Consider the following 26,320-nt stretch of genomic DNA (forward strand, 5'->3'; position numbering starts at 1 on the left):
CAATGCTTAGCAGCATGGTGTAAAGACAACAGTTTCTCCATCAACATGAGCAACACAAGGGAGCTGGTCATTAATATCATGAACAGTCTATCCTCATTTGCCCCGTTAATGCCATGATCAAGAAAGAACAGCAACCACTCTACTTCCTCAGGAGGCTAAGGAAATTCAGCATGTCCTGAAAGACACTTAGCAATTTTTATAGATACACCGTAGAAAACATCCTATCTGGATGCATCACAGCTTTTCCCAAGATCAAAAGGAACTACAGAGAGTTGTGAACACAACCCAGTCCATCACACAAACCAACCTCCCATCCATTGGCTCCATCTATACATTCTGCCGCCTCAGGAGAACAATCAATATAATCAAATATCCTCCCATCCTGGTTATGCTTTCTTCTACACTCTTCTGTCAGGCAGAAGATATTAAAGTTTGTATACATATATGAACACATTCCAGAACAGATTCTGGAACAGCTTCCTCCCCGCTGTTATCAGAGTTTTGAATAGACCTCTTTGATGTTACTGTTGATCTCTGTCTGATTTGGAGATGCCGGTGTTGGACTGGGGTGTACAAAGTTAAAAATCACACAACACCAGGTTATAGTCCAACAGGTTGAATTGGAAGCACACTGGCTTTCGGAGCGACGCTCCTTCATCAGAACAATCACCTAATGAAGGCGCGGCACTCTGAAAGCCACTGTGCTTCCAATTCAACCTGTTGGACTATAACCTGGTGTTGTGTGATTTTTAACTTTGATCTCAGTCTGCACCTTCTCAGCCTCTATAACACCATAAATCCTACACTCTGTTCTGTTACCCTGATGCACTAGTATTGTACAATCTGCCTGTAAAGCACATAAGACAACACTTTTCACTGTACCTCAGTCCACATGATAGTTATAGATCAAATTGAATCAAGTCAAATTATTTAGCCCCATTTCCTCACACTTTCCCTGTATTCATAGAGTCATAGAGATGTACAGCATGGAAACAGACCCTTCGGTCCAACCTGCCCATGCCAACCAGATATCCCAACCTAATCTAGTCTCACCTGCCAGCACCTGGCCCATATCCCTCCAAACCCTTCCTATTCATATGCCTCTTAAATGTTGCAATTGTACCAGCCTCCACCACATCCTCTGGCAGCTCATTCCATACACTTACCACCCTCGGTGTGAAAAAGTTGCCCCTTAGGTCTCTTTTATATCTTCCCCTTCTCGCCCTAAACCTATGCCCTGTAGTTCTGGACTCCCTGACCCCAGGGAAAAGACTTTGTCTATTTATCCTATCCATACCCCTCACTGCAATTTATTTTCTCTTTCAAGACTTTATTGAGTTCTTTTTGAATGACTAACCGCAGTATTAAGTGATGCATTCCAAATTCTAACTTTTTTTTATGATGAATTGTATCGTTTTACCTTGTGTCTTCATTCAGTTCTTTTTCAGTCCCCTTCTGCCCTTCAGCTTTTGGGAGCAGTTTCTCATTGTTGCTCCATCTAAATCCTTCATAATGTTAAGCACCTTTTCTTCACAACTTCAGTTTCTACGCTTCATCAATGTAACCATGACCCCTCATCCCTGGAATAGTTCTGTTATAATCTCCTCTGCACCCCTTTCAAAACTTTGAAATAAAACCAGAATCAGACAGTCTCTGGAGCTTGGCTGTGGTAAGCTGTTACTTTGTGTTGAGTGCCCATTGTGGTTGTGCAACCTTGGTACGAATACCTTCAGGAGTTAAATAAAACTTTAATTACCTGACTTCAGATTCTGAAGGGTTTTGACTAGGTCCTGGAGCTGGTAAAGTGAGCATTGAAGGCAGGAACAATATATTAACATTTTTTGGAAATGTACAACCTTCCATCTTGCCCTAGGTCAGCCCTCCAATGAAGTACAATACAAGTTAGAGAAATGACCCCTCATTTTGTGCTTACATTCTTAAAGCCTCTAGAGTTCAATAATGAGTTCCACAACTTCAGAGTATGACCTCTGACTTCCAGTTTTCTTACATCCCCCACTGTCTCAGTGTTGTGGCTTGTTGGCTTTGCTATCAACAAGTGGATAGTGTGGTGCTGGAAAAACACAGCAGGTCAGACAGCATCCGAGAAGCAGGAGAATTGACATTTTGGGCACAAGCCCTTCATCAGGAATCATTCTGATGCTGCCTGTTCTGCTGTGCTTTTCCAGCACCACACTCTTGACTCTGATCTCCAGCATCTGCAGTCCTCACTTTCTCCTTTACTATCAACAACCCAGCTCTCCTTTACACAGCTACTATTAACACTCTCACTCTCCTTCACCACCATGTCCACTGCCTTTGTCTTTTGCTGTGGGTATAGTCACAATCTGTTCCACTTGCTCCACCTCCCCATCTGTTAACTGCATTAAAAACTGTCATTTTTCAGGTCTGAACAGGAGTCATACTGGACTTGAAGCATTAACTCTGTTTCTGTCTCCGCAGATGCTGCCAGATCTACTGAGTTTCTCTAAGGCTTTCTGTTTTTAATTCTAACTTGGCATTTTTTCCAAGAAGGCTTTTGAGAGCTGCCCAAGTTTCTAGTTGGAATTTGCAATCAGAGTTGACTGTTTAGTGAAAGAATGGACTGTATGTGTTTGAGATGTTACATGAGTTCCTATGAAATAAGACCTTCCATTCAACACGGTTCCATTAGCCTTGGCAATGACTGGCATGAAATCGGGAAAACATTTGAATTGGCAACTTGTTATTGAAGAGTTGACTGTAAACTTGTTCTTATGTAGCAATTCAGAAGTGCCAATTCTTCTGGAAGCTGCTTAATTGTAATTTGATGGATTGACCTGGAGCTTGCTAGCTACAATTTATTGCACATGTTGAATTGTCCTTTGGTGGTGAGCTGCCTTTTTTTGCCACATTGTAGTCAGTGTGGCTGAATCCCACCAAGCAGAGTTGTTTGGAGTTTGTGAGTTGAAAAGGTCAGAGAGGAGGGCTAATGGTTACAGGAGAATGGCTTCGAAAGGGTTACACCTGACACATCTCTGGGAAACCTGCAAAGGAAGGTTTCCCTCACATTTTGTCCAAAATCAGTCTGTGTAGGTAAAGCTGAGAAAAGGCTGGCACGGGTATGCTGAGGCCTTAAGTTGATGATTCATAGCCTGTTAAAGGTCTTCAGTTAGCACAAGGACCCTCCCTAAAAGTTTTAGACAGGTTCAAGGTGGACAAGGGAGTGACAGGTCCAGAGGAGATACACGAGAATAATCCCAGGAATAAAAGGCTTAACATATGAGAAATGTTTGAGGACTCTGGGTCTATACTTGGTGGGGTTTAGAAGGATTGGAGGGGATCTAATTGAAATTAATAGAATACTGAATGGCCTGGACAGAGTGGATGTTGGGAAGATGTTTCCATTGGTAGGAGAGACTAGAAGCCGAGGGCACAGCCTTCGAGGAACGGGAAGACCTTTTAGAACGGAGATAAGGAGAAACTTCTTCAGCCAGAGAGTGGGGAATCTGTGGGATTCACTGCCACAGAAGGTTGTGGACGCCAGGTCATTGAGCATATTTAAGACAGAGATTGATAAGTTCTTGATTGTCAAACAAATCAAAGGTTATGGGGAGAAAGCAGGAGAATGGAGTTTTTTTTAGATTAGATTAGATTACTTACAGTGTGGAAACAGGCCCTTCGGCCCAACAAGTCCACACCGCCCTGCCGAAGCGTACCCACCCATACCCCTACATCTACATCTACATCTACATCGACATCGACCCCATACCTAACACTACGGGCAATTTAGCATGGCCAATTCACCTGACCTGCACATCTTTGTGACTGTGGGAGGAAACCGGAGCACCCGGAGGAAACCCACGCAGACACGGGGAGAACGTGCAAACTCCACACAGTCAGTCGCCTGAGGCGGGAATTGAACCCGGGTCTCCGGCGCTGTGAGGCAGCAGTGCTAACCACTGTGCCACCGTGCCGCCTGAGAAACTTATCAGCCAGGATTGAATGGCGGAGCAGACTCAATGGACCGAATGGCCTAATTTCTGCTTATATGTCTTAAGGTCTTATGGGAAGCCACTGACTAGACTTTGTGACACCATTCCAGTGGAGGTAGTGATCCATGGTGTCATTGTTAGACCACTAATCTAGAGAGGTAGGTAACGTATGGGGAAATTGCCAGGTGGTGGAATTTGAATTCAATCAAAATCTGGAATTAAGTATCTAACGATGACCATGTCAATTATCTGAAGAATCCACCCAGTTCACTCATGGCCTTATGGTCATCACCTGCATGTGTTTCCAGATCCACAACAATGCAAGGGACTTGCAACGCCAGGTGGGCAAGAAGTACTGAAAGTGCCAGTGACCCCTACATCCAATGGATGAATAACACCATTTCTGCTCCGCTGCCCCCCCCCCCCTCCACCCCCCACCCTGGACTTTCAATCCTGCCAGCAGGCAACTATGAAATCCAGCCCATGGTTTAAGGGATTGGTTTGTATAGACATCTTGATGGAAGAAGAAGAGAGATGGTGAGGTTCAGTGAGATCCAAGTTTGAGGTTGAAATGATTGAAGACACTGTCATCAATACTACCATCATAAAATAGGCCACAAAAATGCCATCAATTTAAAGGACTCATAGTATTGCAGAAAGAAGCCAGTCTGCTCATCATGTCTGCACTTGCTCTCTGAACATACACAATAAGAGTAGAAGAAAATCTCACACCAGTTCAGTCATTCAATAAGGTCATGGCTAACATGTTTGTGCTTTGAATTCTGTATTTCTGTCTCGCCTCCCCCTCCCCCGCCATATCCTTTCATGCCTCAGTGTCTTTTCTTCATAACCTGCTTATTCTTTCCATTCAAATAAGCATCTTGTGCCCTCTTGAATGCCTCCATCACACTTTGAGCCAGTGTATTCCAGACATGAGCCACTCGCTGTGTGAAGGATTGATCTGAATTTGAACACCGATAAGAATGTTGGTGTCCAAAAAGACCTCGAGCATGTCTTGACAAGCGAATAATAATGGCTGAAATGAAAGTTACATCATCGAACCATCTCACCTTGCACTCATTAGCGCAGAGACAAGAATTCAAAATTTCAAAGAGAGCAACGAATTTAACACTCAGATTTGATGCTAATCAGAAATGCAGCATGGTGACTCAGTGGTTGTACAATCATTTGTGGAAGACTTAAAAGTAGAGAATGTATCTATTGATAGCAATTGGCAACAAATTCAAATTAATCTTCCAACCATTTATTACCTTCAGTCTGTTGGATTATCATGGAGTAAATTATCTTAAACCAGCTGGCTGGTAATCCACTGATTTTATGAGCATGCATCTATTTAAAAGTTTAAACTTTATTGATTTTAATTTGATTTTCAAACTGGTAGATATTGTCTTCAGGCAATAACGTCACAAATATGTGTCTCTGTCCAGATAAACAGTGTCATTAAATGTGATTTTTTTCTGTAGCTCAGCCGCAACTAAAACTGAAAATATTCCTTTTTAATCCAACCTGCATTTGGAATGGACTTGGAATGGATTTGTTCATGGAAGCAGCATATTAGATTTTTGTTCCCTGCAACAATCCCCGTGTTCAACAGTTGTAGCATTGAACCACAATTTTTTCTGTGTTCTGAACCAATAATAATTCAGGACATAATAAAAATGTTTATGGTTTTGTGTCACCCAGCTCTGATCTGCATTCATTTTGATAGTGCAGTGACTTGTAAAGAAAAATTGGCAAAACTAAGATTAAAGCAAACAATCATATCTGCTTGTATTGTCAGTGAATCAATATCAAAATTCTTAGCTTGTTTCAGTAATGTTTTAACTTGGTCTGTCTGATGAAATCTACTGAGGAGTCTCTCTGCCAATTCTCCTCGACCTTTCTGTATATTTTTTCTAAAATGCTGATCTACTATTTCGGTGTTTCTCAAATATTTTGAATTGCAATGACATGTCAGGTTATCAGCCCAGTTTGATCTCAGCCCCCGTGTCAATTTTAAATTGATTACTCACTATTGACAAGGTACTGATGCAGTTATGCTGCAGTCTTTGCTTCTGGCTGGATTCTCTAAATAAGTAAACACTGAACACACACACCAGGTCTGTTTACAGAGGAGTCGTTGGAAACAAATGGAGCCCATTTTTAAGGGAAACTTTCCAAAATGGTTTTTGATCCTATTATACTGAAGGAAGCACAAAGTCTACTTCTGCATTTACGAGTTTGTGGCTAGATTTGGGAACTTGTAGACTAAATAATGTTTCCTTCCCATTTTTCTTTCCTTTTTTTGTTGTTGTTGAATTTAATTTACTCACCATTTTATTTCTGCTTTCAGGTCATTTCAGTTGGGACAAATACCTTAAGGAGACAGGTGCTGTTGCTGCCCCTCCCCATTGCTTTAAGCAGGTGAAATAGGCTTTTATTTCATTTTAGTGCTGTGATAATTTGTATCGAGTTGAGGTTGTGGCATTCACAGGGAAAATCGGCAAATGTTACCTCTTACAATGTATGATGTTAATTATGAAAATGAGTGAAGTGAGCCATAATTGATAACTGTTTGGTCACCAGCGATATCTCAGTAAGACTATGATGTGCCTTTCATTTGATCTCAGAAGGGTGCTGAACTATTATTTGATTCTGTTCAATTATGCAAAAGATTTTGGGTGATAATGAGAAATTAATTAAGATTAAAAGGAATCGGGGGATAAGTCCTCACTGGGTGGAATCATACTCAGCATAAAGGAAGGAGGTTGGAATATTAAATCCCACTCATTAAGTGCTGGTTAGCTAGACTACAGCTGTATACTTTTCTAATCAGTTTTAATCCATCACATTCACAAACTCCAAGAAAACCTGATTACTTGCTGCCCCTCTCTGTATACCATTTGCTATAGACATGTTATAACACTCAAAAACACAAATTGCTGGAGAAACTCAGCAGGTCTGGCAGCATCTGTGGAGAGAGAAACAGAGTTAACGTCTCGAGTCTAGTAACTCTTCATCTCTTCTCCAGCGACTTATGGTTTTGTTTCAGGTCTCCAGCATCTGCAGTTCTTTGTTGACATTAATGCTGTTACCACTAGAGTGGGTGGGATTTGAAATTGAGCCTCCTGGTCCACATTACCACTGTGCCTCAGCCGGGCTCCTGCTCTCCACATATGCACCCAGTCAAATGCTCACACAGTTACCCCTTAATTAATACATAACCACAGCCATCTATTTCCTAGCTCCAGCTGGTCTCAAGCATCCCAACCAAACCCTACTTGCTGCTTCCTTGCTTTGAGTCCACTGAGTTTGAACCGATTACCAGATATTTGATTGCCATTCCATCCACCAATGTAAATATTCAGTCCACCAACCACCAGAGCACAGTGGCATCAGTGTGTACCATCGACAAGATCCACTGCAGGAAGTTGCCAAGGTTTATTTCAGAGCATCTTCCAAGCCAACATCCTCTGTTCACATGGAATGACAAAGGCAGACGGTGCATGGAGCATGGCCATCTGTGAATTCCCTTTTGAATCACACACCATCCTGTGTTAGGAATGGACAACAAATGCTGGTGAAACCCACAAGGATGAAAGAATAAATAAATCAATCTATTTTTAGTAAGTAAACTGAGCAAGAAACTTAATTGAGCAAAAGTGAGGACTGCAGATGCTGGAAACCAGAGTTTAGATCAGTGTGGTGCTGAAAAAGCACAACAGGTCAGGCAGCATCCGAGGAGCAGGAAAATCGACGTTTCGGGCAAGAGCCCTTCATCAGGAATGAAGGCAGGGAGCCTCCAGGGTGGAGAGATAAATGGGGGCGGGGGGGGGGGGGTGGGGGAAGCTGGGGAGAAGAAACTTAATTGATGAACGGAAATAAGAATGGGAGATGTAAAATTGGTTGGGATTGGGAACAGTCCGAAGGGTCTGTTTCCGTGCTGTACATCTCTATGGCTCTATGAGTCCAATAACAAGGAAACATAGTCTCTCAGATCATCAAACTGTAAAAATAAACTTGAAATCTGTAAAACCTTCAGCTTCACATTTGTGGTTTAAACATAAATCAAATCCTTTTACACAAGCCGATGAGTGAACTATGGTGATTTTACAGTCTGCACGTGTGTATGCACTAGTTCAGCGTGTAATGATCACAAATTTATTTGTAGTGTCCAACTTAAACATATTCTCCTTGACCAAAGTTTTGATCATCTGCTTAATATTTTCATATGTGGCTCAGTCCAGTTTTGTTTCATAATGCTCTTATTGCTTCAGTATATTAAAGCACTGCACAAGCTATTATTTTATTGGTTTGAAATCAGATACATCAGATGAAGCTACATCTAATTTAGTCAATGGAGATGGGTCATGGTACTTAAAAAGGATTTTGTTTTTAATATTTACTCAAAGGATATGGACATCACCTGGCTGGACCAGCATTTATTGCCCATTCCACATTGCCCTTGAGAAGGTGGTGGTGAGCTGCCTTCTTGTGTGTAATCCATATGGTGGAGGGCATTTCACGATTCTGACCCAGTGACATTGAAGGAGCAACAGTGCACTTTATTCCAAGTTAGGATAGTGAGTGGCTTGGACAGAAACTTCTAGGTAGTGATGCCCTCATGCATCTGCTGCCCTTGTCTTTCTAGATGCTGATGGTTGTGGGTTTGGAAGGTGCTGTCAGAGAAGCATTGGGTAAGAAACTATAGCACATCCTGTATATAGTACACACTACTGCTACTGTGCATTGATGGTGAAGTTGAATGTTTGTGGATGTGGTCCCAATTAAGCTTCAGACTGATGATGTCAAGCTTCTTGAGTGTTGTTGGGGCTGCACTCATCTATGTAAGTGGGGAGTATTCTATCACCCTCCTGACATTTGCCTTTGAGATAGTGGACAGGCTGTGGGAAGTTAGGAGGTGAGTTATTTGCTGCAGTATTCCTAACCCCCTGATGAAAGCCAAATACTGTGGATACTGGAAATCTGAAACAAACACAGAGAATGCTGCAGAAAATCAGCAGGCCAGGTAGCATCTATGGAGAGAAGAAAATACCTTGTTTCTGGATGCTGCCAGACCTGCTGAATTTTTCCAGCATTGTCTATGTTTGTCCCAGGCTCTGACAATACTTCTATAGCTGGCCCAGTTCACTTTCTAGTCAATGTTGATAGTCATGGAGATGGTAATGCCATTGAATGTCGAAGCTCAGTGGTTAAGTTCTCTCTTGTTGGAGATAGTCATTGCCTGGCAATTGTGTGACATGAATGTTACATGCAATTTATTACCTAAAGCTTGGATATTGTTCAAATTTTGTTGACGATAGACACAGATATTTCAGTATCTGAGGAGTTACAAAGGGTGAATAACATTGTACAAATATCAACATCCCGACTTCTGACCTAATGATGGAAGGAAGGTCAGCAAATATTAATCCCCTTTACTGATTGAGTACTTTTATCGCTGTGGCCTGTACACCGAAACAGAAGTTAAGTGATTGTGTGAGCACCCTGCAATGCTTGCTGTAAACTCCTGCACATGTGACAAAAGGAGTTTGGAATGCTTGGATGGGGTGATTCACTGCTGCCTTAATAGTTTCAGAATGAGCCAACTTCAGACAACTCTAGTCATCTAAACTACTTAGTGTCGAAATTCTGATTGGGGTTGGCCTGAGGTAATGGTTCACCTTATTTCTGCCTGTCTTCAATGCTTTATAGGCAGTTCTTTCATTTTTTCACATTAATATGACCTGAAGCCTTTTTTTCACATTCTAGAAATATCTTTCTTAAGTCAATCGACACGATCCACCAGGACTTAAAGTTGTGCAATGTTTTCGATTATTAGACAGCTGTGGACTAAATACAGCCTGTTGTTCAGAATGGTGCAAGAATATTGATGCTTAAGAATTGTAAAGGCAGATCTTGTAATTCAGTCAATCCACCTTGAGAGCATCAGAATTTGAGTACATCTTGAACGTATATTAGTTACAGACAACTGAATCAAATGAATCTCTTGAAGAGATTGAAGGTATATTCTTATCAGGAGGGCAAGAAGGGGATACGAGATACCTTTGGCGGAAAAGGTTAAGGATAATCTGAAAAGATGCTACAGGTAAATAAAGAGCAATAGGGAGAGAATATGGCCCCTTAAGTTCAACAAGGTCATCTATGTGTTGGACTTCAGGAGATGGGAGAGATATGAATGAATATTTTGCATCAGTTTTTACTGCGGAGAAAGAAATGGAAGCTCGAGAACTCTGGGAAATAAACATTAATGTTTTGAAAACAGGTCACATTACAGAAGAGGAAGTGCTGGAGGTCTTAGAAATATAAACCTGGATAAATCTCCAGGACCTGATCAAGTGTATACCAGGATGTTGTGGAAAGTTAGGGAAGAAATTGTGGGGTTTCTAGCCGTCTATAACCGTGGGTGAGGCGCTAGAGGATTGGATTCTGGATTAGTGGTGCTGGAAGAGCACAGCAGTTCAGGCAGCATCCAAGTTGCTTCGAAATCGACGTTTCGGGCAAAAGCCTATTCCTGATGAAGGGCTTTTGCCCGAAACGTCGATTTCAAAGCTACTTGGATGCTGCCTGAACTGCTGTGCTCTTCCAGCACCACTAATCCAGAATCTAGTTTCCAGCATCTGCAGTCATTGTTTTTACCTGCTAGAGGATTGGAGGCTAATGTTGTGCCTTTATTTAAGAAAAGCTGTAAGGAGAAGACTGGGAATTGTAGATCTGTGAGCCTGACCTCGGTTTTGGGTAAGTTGTTAGAGGTGGTTCTGAAAGATAGGATTTACATGCATTTGGAGAGACAAGGAATAATTAAGACGAGTCAGCATGGTTTTGTGTGAAGGAAATCATTTCTTACAAACTTGATTGAATTTTTTTAATGAAGTAACCAAAACGATTGAGGAGGGCAGAGCAGTAGACATTGTTTACATGGACTTTAGTAAAACTTTTGACAAGTTTCTGCATGGTAGACTAATTAGTAAAGTTAGATCACATGAAATTTAGGGGGAGCTTGCCAATTGGATGCAAAATTGTCTTGATGGTAGGAGACAGAGGGAGGTGATGGAGGATTTTTCAGATTGGAGGTCTGTGACCAGCAGTATTCCACATATTTTGGTACAGAGTCCACTTTTGTTTGTCATTTACATAAGCAATTTGGATGAGAATATTGGAGGCATGGTTAGCAAGTGTGCGGATGACGCCAAAATTGGTGGTATAGTGGACAGTGAAGAAGATTATATAAGATTATAAAGAGATCTTGAACAATTGGGCTGAGGAGTGGCAGATAGGATTTAATTTGGATAAATGTGAAGTATTCCATTTTGGTAAAACAAATAAGGGCAGGGCTTATACAATTAATGGTAGAGCCCTGAGTGGTGTTGTAGAACAGAGAGACCTAAGAGACCTAATTCTTTGTAGACAGGTTGGTTACAAAGGTGTTTAGCATGCTTGTATTCATTGCTGAAATCTTTGAGTGTAGGAGTTGGGACACCACGTTGAGGTTGTACAGGATGTTGGTGAGGCCTCTTCTGGAGTACTGTGTGCAGTTCTGGTTGCCCTACTATAGGAAGGATATTATTAAATCGGAGAGCGTTCAGAAAAGATTTACCAGGATGTCGCTGGTAATGGAAGGTTTGAGTTATAAAGAGAAGCTGGACGTCTTTCACTGGAACATAAGAGGCTGTGGGTGACCTTATGGAAGTTTATAAAATCATGAGCAGTATAGATAAGGTGAATAACAAAGGTTTTTTCCCTAGATTGGGTGAATTCTAAACTAGGGGGCATATTTTTAAGCTGAGAGGACAAAGATTTATTAAGGACACGAGGGGCAACTATATGACACAGGGAATGGTTTGTATGTAGAATGAACTGCCAGAGGATATAGTGGATGCTGATAAAGTTACAACATTTAAAAGACATTCAGATAAGAATATGAAGAGGAAGGGTTTGGAGGGATATTGGCCAAGTGCAGGAAAGTGGGACTAGTTTAATTTGGGAGCATGATTGGCGTGGAGTAGTTCGACTGAAGGGTTTGTTGCTATACTGTGTGACTCTGACACCACAATTCTACAGTACAAAAGACATAAGACATAAGGACAGAAGTTAGGCTATTTGGCCCATTGAGTCTGTTCTGCCATTCAATCGTGGCTGATAAGTTTTTCAACCCCTTTCTCCTGCTTTCTCCCCAATGAGACCATAAGACATTGATTAGATGTGATTACAAATACCAATCACAATTCCAAGATGGCGGCGCCGGTAAAGTGGGTAGCGTTTGGGCTCCTGAGCCCATCTGCTCCCGGTCGGCTGCAGCCTTCTGTCTCTTTCTTTTTCATTGTCTTTATTCTACCTTTTCATCGCAGAAGAGACTGCAGGAGGGCTTCTCGTGAAGTCGGTGAGGCAGCAGCTGCAGCAGTGGCTCATAGTGTGTTGGCCCAGAGCAGGGATTCCTCATGATGTTGGCGAGGCAAAACAATAACAGATGGGGTACTCTTGGGTCATCGGCTGGAACTGGGACTTATTGTGGCCTGGAGACCAGAAACCCGGAGACCTTAAGAAAATCCGGTGCTTGACAAGAAGGACTGTAAAAATTGAACATTATTTCCTAATTTTCTGCCTTTATATTTTTTCAGTGAATTGAGCAGAAGATGAAGCTCTATTTAAATAATTTCTTTTTAATTCATTTTCTAATCCAAAACGGCTCTGGACTGTGGCAACAAAACACTTTTCACTGCATTTTCTCAAAACATGTAACAATAAAATTATTGATTCATTCTAAGTTTCTTACCAGTATTTAGCACTCATAATGCTGAGTAATGGACACTCAGTGAGTTATAAGTTACACAAGCATTGTCTAAAGGTAGATATAATAGGTGTGGGAGAGATTGAACCTGGATTGACATTTGACTTTCCAGTGGATTTACTTTCAAACGCACCAACTCATGAACTTATGAAGGGATTGATCCATCTCAACCAAGCCACAGTTAATTTGTGAATGCCAAATCTGACAGACAGGCTGGTTATAAAGTTAATCATGATGGGCTGACAACTTAGAAAAATAAGCATTTTGAAATGGCAGAGGGACACAGTTTATCACTTTACAGAAATGGGTACTGTTATTGATGCAGAGTGCTGGGGTTGGACTAGGTTGGGCAAGGTCAAACATTACACAGCTCCAGGTTCATTTAAAAACACAAGCTTTCAGAGCATCACTCCTTCCTCAGGCGTTAATAACTGATGAAGGAGCAGAGCACTGAAAACTTGTGATTTCAAATAAATCTTTGTACCATAGCCTGGTGTCGTGTGATGTTTGACCTTGTACAATTCTTGAGTTTCATCATTTTTCTTTTGAATTTTTACTCTCCTTTGGTTTAGATCATCATTTCTCTAAAGCTTGTTGCTGACACCTTTTTAAAAAAAAATTCAAACAGAGAAACTTAGCCTTTTCAAAATAAAAGTGAGCCACTTTTGAAATCTTAATTATATGATTTGACATTCTGTTTGCACATCTTGAACCTCTTGGAAATATCACAAGCCAGTGGTTCAAAAATAAATCTGCATGGCTAAATATGGTATAACATCTGATAGAGTTTATCAGGAGATGGCTGGTGTGACTATTTTGTACAGAGAGCCAATTTGCAGATTTCAAATACACTTAGACTCTTGATTGGTTAATGACCCTTGACAAAATGAAATTGTGGACTGCTTCACAGCAGTTTAGCAAGTGTTTTGGGAAATTGGCTTACTCCCACATAAGCTGGATTTAGTAATGTGTACCTTTTATCAAAGTCTATAGCTGCAGCTACTTTTAATATGATTTGTAACTCCCCACTTCAATCTGACTTTTATCACTCCTAACTTGTTGGATTTTGTTTTGAGCAGAAACCTTCTTGTATCACCAATGTGTGAGTGTAACAAATAAAAACAAAACTCAGTTTGCAATTAGAGTGATTTTTAAAAATATATTCTCTGGATGCAGTATATTGTCACATTCATGGTCCATAATTGTTACGGTTCACTGTTAATTGTGTAATGTGATCATTAATCGGTAATGGTTTGAATTCTCCTTCTCTTAGTTGTTCCCCGTGTGGTAGGTTTTGGTGGTGGCCGTATTTATTCTTGAGTCTCCATATTCTGATTAGATGAGTGATGCAGTGGGTTGTTGCAGAGGTTGTCAATTCACAAAATTAAAAAGCTTCTGGGTCATCTCTGAGTTTGTTTCTTTTCACACACTTGGCTACATTCCATACCTCATCCAACTCTGACCAACTCCTCAGCAGGACCCAGACACTACCTCAGCGAGATTTACAGCCTGATTGTAAATTGAAGGAGACCCAGACAGTTGCTCAAGTTTGGGTCCCAAATGATGGCTACACAGAGGCTGAGAGAGCAACGTTCTTCAACTTGGTCATTTCTGTGTGTGCTGCCTTAATTGCTGTTTTCTAACAAATTGGAAATAGCTTTGGAGGAGAAAGGAGTCAAAGTTCAATTTAACCTTCTACCAGTCTGATGGGTTTGTTTAGACTGGCATTTTTCCACATGGGGCTTTAATTTAGTCTTGCCTTAAATCAGCCATAACAGAGCCCAAGTTCAATTGAGACCTTATCAGTCAAGGCTTTCAATTGAGGGGACTGTACTCCAAACTGTACACACCAACGATTCCTATCTCTCTAACCTTCAGCAGTCCTACAACCCACTGAGGTAGCTGCACTCCACATCGATACTTGGAGAGTGATTCGCAAATTGTGGTTTTTATGAGAATTTTGTGCCATTTTCTGCTGTTGGGCTTGACTGACGACTGCATTAACTTCTGCCAGTCCAATGGAACATTCTCAAAGAGCCCAATCTTGTCCGAGCTTAGAGTCTGAGGGTGGGTGACTTCTGGGTTATGATGTGTATCTAACTGATACTAATTCTGTCTTGCAACCATAGCCCCGAGACATGTGGTAACAACAAATGCCATTTGATTGTGCTGAGGGTAGGCAGAGCAAATAAGTTTCCCTTTCACAATCCTTGGATGTTGAAGGCACTGGTTTCACTTCATGGCTGAGTTCCAGACGGAGCTGTGGACTGAAACTGTTTGAGCTCATTTCTCTGAGATGCTGTTTCCTGTCTTTCCTCCCATCGGAAAGTCAGGCTAATGGAGAGATGGTCACCAGCATGGAGGAAGCTGAACAGAGCCCAGCACCACCCCCACTCACCTCGACCTATTGGAATGTCCCTACATGTGACTTCAGACACACAGCAATGTGGTTGATTCTTAATGCCCTCTGGGCAATTAAGGATGGGCAATAAATACTGTCCTAGCCAGTAACATCCAAGTCCCAAGAACAATTCAAAAGAATAACTTTGGCAATTTCTTTGTGACCTTATTGGGCTTCCTTTGCATACCTCTCTCCTCATAACTGATTGGCTGAATAATTGGAACATTTCAAAGGATGGGACTACATTTCAAAGGAAGGTTCAATGATTGCCTTAACAGCCTTAAAGTGGGTTGCAGTAATTTTAAATACAGTAAGAGAAAACTGGAAGTTATTATTCCAAAGTTATTATTGCTGCCAATTTAAGCCAATTGAAAACCATCTGCCTTCAGAAAAATCTTAAAAACAAATGTTTAAAAATAGCACTAACAATGTGTATTTTGTGGATATTTTTAATCAATTTGTTCTGCTGTGGTATGAGACATCTTTTACAGCAGGTGGGTCTTGATCACAGGTTTCAAGAGGTTGGCCAGAGGTAGGGACGCTACAACTGTGCCCCAAGAACCCTCAACTTGTATTTATCTTTTGGCTTTAATGTAAATGGTCAAAGAACCTTCATAGGAGTATTACCAAATACAATTTGACACTCAGTCACACAGAGATTAGAAACAAAAATAGGAGTTGTTAGAAAAGCTCAGCAAGTCTGACAGCATTTGTGAAGAGAAATCAAAGTTAACATTTCATGTCCAGTGACCCTTCCTCAGAACCAGACCCAAAACATTAACTTTAATTTCTCTTCTCAGACGCTGCCAGACCTGCTGAGCTTTTCCAGCAATTCCTGTTTTTGTCTTTGATTTACAGCATCCACAGTTCTTTTGATTTTAATTTCAAATAGAGATGAGGGCAGGTGACAAATGGTTTGGTCAAACTGGTAGGTTTTAAGAAATATCTTCAAGCAGGAAAGAGAAGCTGAGAGGTTTAGAGAGTGAGTTCTGATGTTTCGAACCCAGGATGCTGAAAGAAACAGGAGTTACCAAGAGCTGGAGTGATTAAAATCAGGGACAGATGGCATTGGATGAACCTGGTTATGTCTGAGGGTTATGAAGCTGACAGGGATAACAGTGATGGGAAGGAGCAAAGTCACAAAGGGATTTGAAAGCAACACTGAGAATTTTAAATGTGTCGAACAAAGATGCTTCATCCTGTTAAAACTAATACAGAGTTAAACTAATTCCCAAACAAAAATATATACCTGTGCCCTAAGTTCAACTTTTCAACTGCACAATCCCTGGCTTTAATTTTTAATAAGTAAGAATACAAAACTTACTGCTTGGGTTAACAGGATGTACGTTGAGCACCTCAGTCTTCTGATGATACACGATACACTATTTTGGACTGAGATGAGGGAAAGTTCTTTCATGGTGAGCCTGTGGAATTCTTTGCCACAGAAACTGGTCAAGGCTAAAGCATTGAATATCTGCAAGAGGGAGTTATATATAGTTCTTGGGGCTAAAGGGATTAAAGGGATTATGGGGGAGATAGTAGGAACAGGGGTCTGAGTTGGATAATCAGTTACAATCATATTGAATGCTGGGCAAGGGCCAAATCATTTTCTCCTCCTATTTTCAGTATTTTAGTATTTCAGTGTCTGTCTGACTACATGTGATCTCGGCTGACAGTCGAGTACATCAGAAGTGGCATTGTCTAAATATAAATTATAACCGAGATCCATCTGCCTATTCAGTTTGAACTGAGTGATCTTGAAGAGAGTGGAGAGCACTCCAAGGTCTCTGCAAATATTGTTCCTTTATCCACTACCAGCAGAAAGAAAAAGTCCGTAGTTCTTCATCTTATGCTTGAAATCTAAAGTCCCAACAATTCAAAAGCGCATTTGAGATATTTTGACATTCTAAATTATCAAGTAAGTTCTATTCAATAACCCTGGTAGTTGTAAATGGGCCTAAACAAGTTAGTATGATTTGAAACTTTGGAGCTCTCTCCCAAAAATGGCAATAGATATTGAATCAGTTGTTAGATCTGAGATAAACACATTTTGTTTAGCAAAGGAATTAAGGGAAATGGGCCAAATGTAACTATTTGCCATTAGGCATCAGATCCGGGTGGCATGGCGGCTCAGTGGTTAGCACTGCTGCCTCTCAGCACCAGGGACCCAGGTTCGATTCCTGCCTCAGGTGACGGTCTGTGTGGGATTCCTCCCGCAGTCCAAGGATGTGCAGGTTAGGTGAATTGACCCTGCTAAGTTGCCCATAGTGATCAGGGATGTGTAGATTAAGTGTATTAGTCAGGGGTAAATGTAGGGGAATGGGTCTGAGATACCCTTTGGAGGGTTGGTGTGGACTTATTGGGCTGAAGGGCCTGTAAGGAATCTAATCATTGAATGGTTGAGCAGGCTTAAGGGCTGAATAGCCTATTTCTGTTCCTATGTTCCTTTGATGTTCATAAAAATAGACCATTGTCTGATTTTAACATGTGGAATCTTTCGTGGACTGAAGCTCACAAAACCTGGAACTGAAATGAACACCCCATCAAAATGACTGAAAGCAGTCACTATGGCTGGTTTACACCTTTTTTGAAGTTTCATGTTGGGGTGAAAGTTCGTGCAGATTATTAAACTTGAGGAAAACCAAAGTGAGGGCAGACTTGGGGGTACACAAAGGAAATGCATGTTCGGCAGCAGTGCAAAGAGAAGATGCTGCTTCTTTTCACGAAAGAGCTGGAAGGCTTGCTCTGTCTTTCCCTGTCTTTGCCAGCATCTTCGCAGGCAATGCTAGAGTGAGAAAGCAAATAAGAGAAGCATCCAATCACCGGGAACCTAAGGATACATATTATATTACTGCTGAGGACACATCAACTAAACAATCACGGTCTCGGTTTAAAATTAACACCGAAGGATTTTTTAAACTGCCTATTCTTCTTCTTTCTTTCAGTAGTAGATCCATTTTTATGTCTGTGTTCGATATTATTATTATTCTCAGGGTTATTAAGTAATAACATTCCTCATTCTTTTGAGACAATGTTGTAATTAACTCCTTCATTTTGACTAATAATCTAGGGTGTGGTCATACTTAAAAATCTTAGTTGTGACCCATGAAGAGACTTAAATAGAGGAGACCCAATTCACTCTCCACATTTGGTCATAACAATTGGTGGATTTTTGTGATTGGAATATTTTTGAGCTACAATCTGGGTGCACTAATCAATCCAACTACTTGTCCATTCCTTGTCCTGTTCTTCAGTTTTAAACTTCACAATACAGATATAACTATGATGTTAGCTTTGTTCATGATGAAAACTCCTGTAATAGTCACAAAATTATTTCCATCTTATAAAATGTAGAAACTAGAATTAAAAGAACTTTTAAAAGACGACTCAAAATCTGTTTTACATTTCTGAATTTATGGATCTTGGAATTGAAACCCAAGCCAATGATTGTTGTGGAATAAGACAATTAAACTCATTGAAATTTCTGTGTGATATTTAGAGAAATGTTTGTTGATGTACAACTCTGTTTTTGTAGTTGTTTTAATCAAAGTGAAAATCTGCAGTACCTCATAAAATGGTGCCTTACAAGGTCATGGGTTCAAATCCCATGCGAGAGGCACAAACATAATCAAGATTGACTGTTTCATGCAGTACTTTGGAGCTGCCATCTTCTTGATGATATTACAAACATAAAATATATTTCCATTGAAGATAATTAGGGGAGTGCTCCCAGTGTCCTTCCCAACAGTTATCCATTAATTGTGATTATCAAAATGAGTTATTCGTTGCTGTTCCTGGCAGCTTGCTTTGTATAAATTTGCTGCCATTTTTGCCAAGATTACAAAGATGACTGCACTCCAGAAATCACTGCATTGATTACAAACTGACTGGGGACAACGTGAGGAAGCCAAAAATGCTTTACAAATGAAAGATTTTTCTTTGAGAATACAAAAGCATGTGACATAATTTGGAATGAATGGAACTAATTATAACCAGCCATATAAAACTTCCCAGAGTACGTTTCAGGGACTTCAGCATAAATACAAAGGCTATCATTCTGTAAAATCCTAACCGCAGACTGGATTTCCTGGCCCCCCCAGCTGGGGCATGTTTTCAAGAGCAGGATTTCCTTGCACTGAGGGGAGGATGTCTCTTACTTTCTGCTAGTTAAGACCACTCAAAGCAATACATCACTGCCACCCACTCTGTGTCTGTCCCTACATCACTCCCGATTTAGTGTTTTCCTGTAAAATGAGCAATCCTGCATTTTGTTTCCTGCAGTAGATAAAACACTTAGATGAGAAGCAACAAGAATTTAATCATGAACCTCATTTCATACTGTTCAAGATCTCTGATAATTGTTGCTATTCATTTTAATATTATTCATATTCATTACTCCACTGACCTTCCTTTTTCACCCTATTCCTTATCCAGTATACATTTTATCCCGGTTTTCATTTGTAAAGTTTGTAAAGTTTCTTTTGAAAAACATTTAGAAGTTCAGAGTAATACAATATTGAATTTTTTCAAACCATAAAGCTCTCACAGATGATTGAGCAAAGTTTCTACCTCTCCAGTGTTTCACGTTTCCCTGTCATATCATTTTCATTGTTTTCTACTTCAGACGAAGAAAGGATAGATCAGAGTAGTTTCCAGATGGTATGAAGTTAAATACAGTGGATATCCAAAGAGACTTGAGGGTTCAGGTGCATAGATCTTTAAAATATCACATGAACAAATGCAGAAAATAATCAAGAAAACTAATGGAATGTTGGCCTTTATATCTAGAGGACTGAGGTACAAGGATATAGAAGTTATGCTGCTGTTATACAAGACGCTGTTTAGCCTTCACTTGGAGCACTGAGACCAGATCTCGGCTCCACATCTGGAGGTGGATGTATTAACCTTGGAGAGAGTGCAGCATGGAAGTTACCTGGACATCACGGATTAAGTCATGAAGAGAAATTATACAAATTAGCCCCTTTTTCTCTGGAATGTAAAAGGTAAAGAAGTGATCTGATTGTAATCTTCAAGACATTAACAGGAAAAGACAGGATAGATAAAGATAAATCCCTTCCACAGTTTGGGGATTCTAGAACTAGGAGCACAATCTCAGAATTAGGGCCAGATTGTTCAGGAGCGATGTTAGGAAGCATTTCCACACATGCAGGGTTGGAGAGGTTTTGAACTCTCTCCCACAAACAGCAATGGATGCTGGCTCTGTTGTTAATTTTAAAACTGCGACAGATACAGTTTTGTTGAGCACCAATATTAAGGGATTTAAGCCAAAGGCAGGTGTGTATAGTTAGGTCACAGATCAGTCATGATCTCATTGAATGTTGGAACAGGTTCGAGAGGCTGAATAGCTTCCCCTTGTTCATGTGTTCATTAGTATTGCCCCACATTCAGCTCATGAGATTCGTGCTTTTCTGTTTGTTTAGATATTACTTTTGCAGCCGACAGTCCAGCAGCATCTCTGTGATAATTAATTATTTTGTTCGTGCAGTTTATATTCTGCAAACTTTCTGCCTAGTCTGTCATCAATGATTTCAAGTACAAATCCAGAAAATGTTTCCAGTATTTTTGTCCTTTTCCATAGCAATTTCAAAATATGTTACACAATTTGAATTACAAACCTAGCTTTTATTTTTAAATACTTTATGAATATTTGGCAAATCACTTCTGTAATTGAACTGTTTTCTATCAATATTCATCATTTATTCTGTTATGATTAACCTTGAAAGATCCAACTTCACAAATACTATTTAAAATAATTTCAGATCGTGAAATCATTTTACAATTTGATATTAGTGTTTTTAAAACCAAGTTCCTTCCTTTTCCCTTTCTCTTTGTCTCCTCTTTCTGTCATTTCTTCCATTTTTTTCCTACATCCATGTGGCTCGAACATTGTGGTTCTCTGTTTTACATTTTGAAGTGCGCTCTTTTAGGTTTTAGTTAGATCACTTTGGTCCATACATTTCTGACCATTTCTTGAAGGGAATCTGCCCTACACTTTTAAAACTGATCCTAAAATAAAACCTGAAAGAACTGGAGCCAAAATATGAAAAGTAACCAACGTAATTCAACAATGTTTTCATGAGCAAGTTACCAGGGACAATGGGAAAAAAACCATAAATTTTGAAGTTTAGAACAAAAAGCAAGATTAGACTATTCATCGCGTGAACTGATTCTATCATTCAGATAACCATAGCTGAGCTGAATCTCAGCTCTATTTACCCAATCGTGCTCTCTTTGTACCTTGATAACAGTGTCCAAGAAAAAAAAAGTCCCATTCTCAATTGTGGGTGTTTGATTAACCCAACATCCACAGCCCTAAAGGTAGAAAGTTTGAAGTTTCCAGTTACCTCTGTGTTGAATGGTATTTTCTGTTTAGCAAATGTTCATAGAATCCCTAGTGTGGAAGCAGATTATTCCTCCCATTGAGTCCATACCAAATCGTCAAAGCGCATTCCACCCTACCTCTATAGCCCTACATTTCCCGTGCCTAATTCACCTAAACTGCACATCTTTGGACTGTGGGAGGAAACAGGAGCACGTCCAGGTAACTTCCATGCTGCACTCTCTCCAAGGTCAATACATCCTTCTATAGATGTAACAGCAGTATAACTTCTATACCCTTGTACCTCAGTCCTCTAGAGGAAACCCACACAGACATGGGGAGAACATGCAAACTCCACATGGTCAGTCTCCTGAGGGTGGAATTGAACCTGGGTCCCTGGCGCTGTGAGGCAGCAGCATTACTCACTGAGCCACCACGCCGCCCCTAGTAATGAATGAAACAATGGATGCCGTGGTCAACACTTGCCCTTAGATTTTGAATTGTCTGCAGATAGTTTGTTGCTCCAGACATCGCTGTGACCTGAGCAGGAGTTGTCTTTCAGTTCCCTCCTTGCCACGTGAAGAAATGCCAGGTCTTGACTTGCCCTTTGCTCAGCTTTGGTTGATAACGCAGTGGGTGGAGAGATTGTGATTGTGATCCTGAACCTTTGCTTTTTAAAAGTTGTTCATTCTATAAAGGTTTATGGATTTTGAAGTGTTTGTGCATCCTGCTACTTGAGGCCTTGGCACAATCTCACTGACGTATGTCTTTGTTGGGAATTTAACACCAAACAGAATGCAAAATCAAACCAGATGCATTCAAATGAGTTCAGTCCTGGACGGGTTGGATCAGTTTCTATTTTGGCTTCCAGCTCTGATTGCTATTGTTCATTCACAGGATGTGGGTATCACTGGCTGGGCCATCATTTATTGTCTGCCCCTAATTGCCCTGGTGAAAATGGGGAAGCTGCCATCTTGAACTGCTGCAGTCCATGAGGATTAGGTATACCCACAGTGATGTTAGGAAGCAAGTTCCATGATTTTGACCCAGTGATAGTGAGGGAGTGGTGATATATTTCCAAGTCAAGATGGTGAGTGATGGTGGGAAATTGTGGATGGTGGTGTTCCCATGCATCCTGATACATTTGTCCTTCTAGACAGTAGAGGTTATGGATTGGAAGATGCTTCAAAGGAGCATTGGTGACATATTTCTGCAGTGCATCAAGCTAATGGTACACCCTGAGTGTGTCGGTGATTGTGGTAGTGAACGTTGAAGGTGGTGGATGACTTGCCAATAAAGCAGAATTGCTTTATCCTGGACAATGTTGAGATTCTTGAGTGTTGTTGGAGGCTGCACATTTGTAGATAAGTTTAGAGTGTTCCATTATTCTCCTATAGATAGTGGTCAGGCACAAGGGAGACAGAGGTGCATGGTATAGTTCCTAGCCTCTGAATATCTGTTCCAATATTAGCTCTTCTAACTTCGCTAAAGTTCCTGTCTAACAAGGGATCATTTCCGTGTATATTCCAGTTTTGAACAGTATTTTTGTCACAGCTGTACCTCCCTGACACATAACTAAACACTTCAAATAACTAGCCACTAGAACCCTAGAATTTGGATTGAATTGTCGATATTTGTTGAATCCTATTCCAGATTAATGTTAAAATATCTTCACCATTTGATATCATGCCTTACAATGTTTATTTTCAAACTATGTCAACATAATCATGACAACGAATGCCTGCTATCATTTTTCGTCATATATTAATTAAGTCAGCGTTTGGTAAAAGAAAATTGACTTAACAGTCAGGTTTTAGTGTTCAATTGATAACGTACAAGTTACAGGATAACAGTCTTTTTGAAGCCAATTGGCTCAGTCTAAATCTGAACAGATGTTGACTGCTAATAATTAAAAGTTTAAAAGTGTTTAAATAAAAAAAGTTGAATTCTCCACTGCTTGGATTACTGCATTATTTAATTAGAGAGGTAATTTAGTAATTTAAAACAGTTTGATCAAAAGCCTCCCTAATTAGACAATGATTCTGACTGAGGGAGCTGGAGATTGTACAGCACATTGAAAATTTGGCAATGGTGTTTTTTTATATTTTTACAGCTAATGACTTAATTGTCTTTTAAGGAGAGTGTTATCACAAGGGTTGTATTTTTCCCAAGAGTTCCCCAGTCAGTTAATCCATTTTCCTTTTGCTCCTTACACAGAGCAGCAGCATATCACCATTGCTCAGTGTTACTGGGTCCTAATCCAGGAACTCCCTTCACTGGTGTCCCTGCACCATCTGGTGGTTCAAGAATGATGATTAGAGATAGGCCACAAATGTTAACCTTGCTAGCTACACGTGTCACACAAAAGAATAAAAAAATCCTGTCAAGTCATGCCAATATTTCTACAAACCCCAAAATGGATTTTCACCACATCATAGGCACCTACAGATTTGTGAGCAAGGTTTATTCTTCTGCATGTTTCCAGTGTTGGCAAATGTTGACTTTCAAAGTATAAAATCGTTGAGTGGGGTGGGGAGTAGCTCAAATCTTCTTGGATCTTATTCAGCTTCAGAGGAACCATTTTTCTCCCCAAATGAGTTGTGCATTGGGCAGGAACGTTTGTTTGTTATTCTTTTCCTGCTGACTACCTGCCCCTCGGAGAAAGCGAAGGTGCAGCAAGTTGAATGAGCGCCAAAACCATGATGAACATTTCTGTGATTCTTTGGGCAGACCTCCAGCCCGATTTTTAAGCTTGGCCCTGTCTTAAAACGGAGTTGTTGAAAGATTAAAGAACTTTACTGACTCTTCAAAACAGTCATTGTGGTCTGGCAGTGGTCCCAGCAAGAACAGGCACACCTTTCTCTTGAAATGCATTTTTAGAACAATTGTGTTGTTGGCAGAATTATTAACTTTCTTATAGGCAGAAATGGCAAAGCTGAGATTCCTTGTATGATTGTGATTTGAATCCAATAATAAAGTAGAAATGGAGTAAAATGCAAGTTATATTCAGCTTGATGAAAATGTTACATACAGCTAAGGCCCCTGGCACAATTCCAAGATGATGCCATTGATTGCAACATGCTCATTTAAAATGCACAGCTCATTTAAATATCTGGGCCAACTGATCTTTGCTGGAGTTTACACTCCACATAAACCCCATCAAATTCTCAATTCCTCTTTGTGTTTTGCTCCATATCATCCAATTCTCCTCTCATCTCCTTCAATTCCACATTCTCAGCATCTCAAGATGTTCTTACAAAATTATTTGCGGTCTTTTATGAGCTATTTTATACTTACTCAATTCCGTAGTCTCACTGGCAACTAGACCAAGTTCCTCCATCCCCACTCATGTCTGAAACAACTTTTCACTGGGCTGTCACGCTCATTGTTTTGAACTCAAGCATTTAAATCAGCAGCCATTTAATTTCAAATAGGACCACACATTATGATTTTCATGCAAGGTTTACCTTCTATTGTGTGGTACTTTTTAATCACTGGAAGTGTTTTTCCTTTAAAATGTCTGTGTGGGGTTTACACATTTTCCCCATGTCTGCATGGATTTGCTCCCACAATCTAGAGATGTGCAGGTTTGGTGGATTAGCCATGCTATATTGCCCATAGTGTTCAGGAGTGTGTAGGCTAGGTGGGTTAGCCATGGGAAATGCAGGGATAGGCTAAGTTGGTGGATCTGGGTGGAATGCTGTTTGGAGGGTTGGTGTGGACTTGATGGGCCGAATAGTCTGCTTCCACACTGTACAGAATCTATGAAATTATCCTTAGTCATGTAACGTTGAGGGAACGTGAACTGAGTTCAGGCAACTTGTCATCGTCACTTCATCTTCAAAGTGCTGGTATTATTCAGAAAGGCCTAGTTTCTCGAAATGTTCAAAAAGGTTCAGCCCAACAATGCGTTTCAAATCTTGCTGCAAACTGGTGTTGGGAGAGGATTCCTGGACTTAGTGTGGTGGGGGGTAGCTGCTTTTGACATTCCATCAAAGAGTGACATGGTAACTCTAGGGTTGGGACTTCATCAGACGAGGCTGTATATTTTTGAAACAACCTGTTCAGGTGTGTTATCCTGCAGCTGAGGCTTGATCCCAGGTCTTCTGCCTGAAAGGTAGGGACATGGCTATGAGAATAAGATCAAATAGGCCGAACCTACAATGTTTGCAAACCCGTTGTTTGCACTCCATTATTATTTAATTCTGTTTTGAAAGAGCTAGTGGGCATGGGCTCAATTAGAAATTTGATCCACAAAGCTTTGGTGGAGCAGGGGTTTCTGGGACACTTTTTCACTGGAGAATAGGAACTTGAGGGGTGACCATACAATGGTTGATAAAATCATGTGGGGCACAAATAAGGTGAATAGCAAAGGTCTTCCCCCAGGTTGGGGGAGTTCAAAACTAGGGACATATTTTTAAGGTGAAAGTGAGGACTGCAGATGCTGGAGATCAGAGTCTAGATTTAAAGTGGTGCTGGAAAAGCACAGCAGGTCAGGCAGTGTCCGAAGAGCAGGAAAATCAACATTCCTGGCCTGATGAAGTGCTTTTGCCCAAAATGTCGTTTTGCCTGCTCATCGGATGCTGCCTGACCTGCTGTGCTTTTCCAGCACCACTCTAATCTAGACACATATTTTTAAGGTCAGAGGAATAAGATTTCAAAGGGATCTAGGGGTCAACTTCTTCGCAAAGAGGGTAGTTTGTATGCGGAATGCACTGCATTAAAAGTAGAGTCGCAGGTACATGGGATAGTGAAGAAGGCATTTGGTATGCTTTCCTTTATTGGTCAGAGCATTGAGT

General features: G+C 40.6%; 1 protein-coding gene across 10 annotated transcripts in view; it reads left to right on the plus strand.

Annotated features, from left to right (window-relative positions):
• scmh1 (Scm polycomb group protein homolog 1) overlaps positions 1 to 26,320 on the plus strand; it is a 198,471-nt gene that overhangs the window by 63,998 nt on the left and 108,153 nt on the right. For 6 of the 10 annotated variants that reach the window (XM_072547970.1, XM_072547977.1, XM_072547978.1 and 3 more), the window contains one exon: positions 6,325 to 6,395. The exons of the other annotated variants lie outside the window; for them this stretch is intronic. In XM_072547970.1, coding sequence (XP_072404071.1) covers positions 6,325 to 6,395 — 71 coding nt within the window. The remainder of the gene's footprint in view (positions 1 to 6,324; positions 6,396 to 26,320) is intronic. 10 annotated transcript variants of the gene reach the window in all.

This window comes from Chiloscyllium punctatum, chromosome 27 (assembly GCF_047496795.1).
Source record: "Chiloscyllium punctatum isolate Juve2018m chromosome 27, sChiPun1.3, whole genome shotgun sequence".
NCBI classification, from domain to species: domain Eukaryota; kingdom Metazoa; phylum Chordata; class Chondrichthyes; order Orectolobiformes; family Hemiscylliidae; genus Chiloscyllium; species Chiloscyllium punctatum.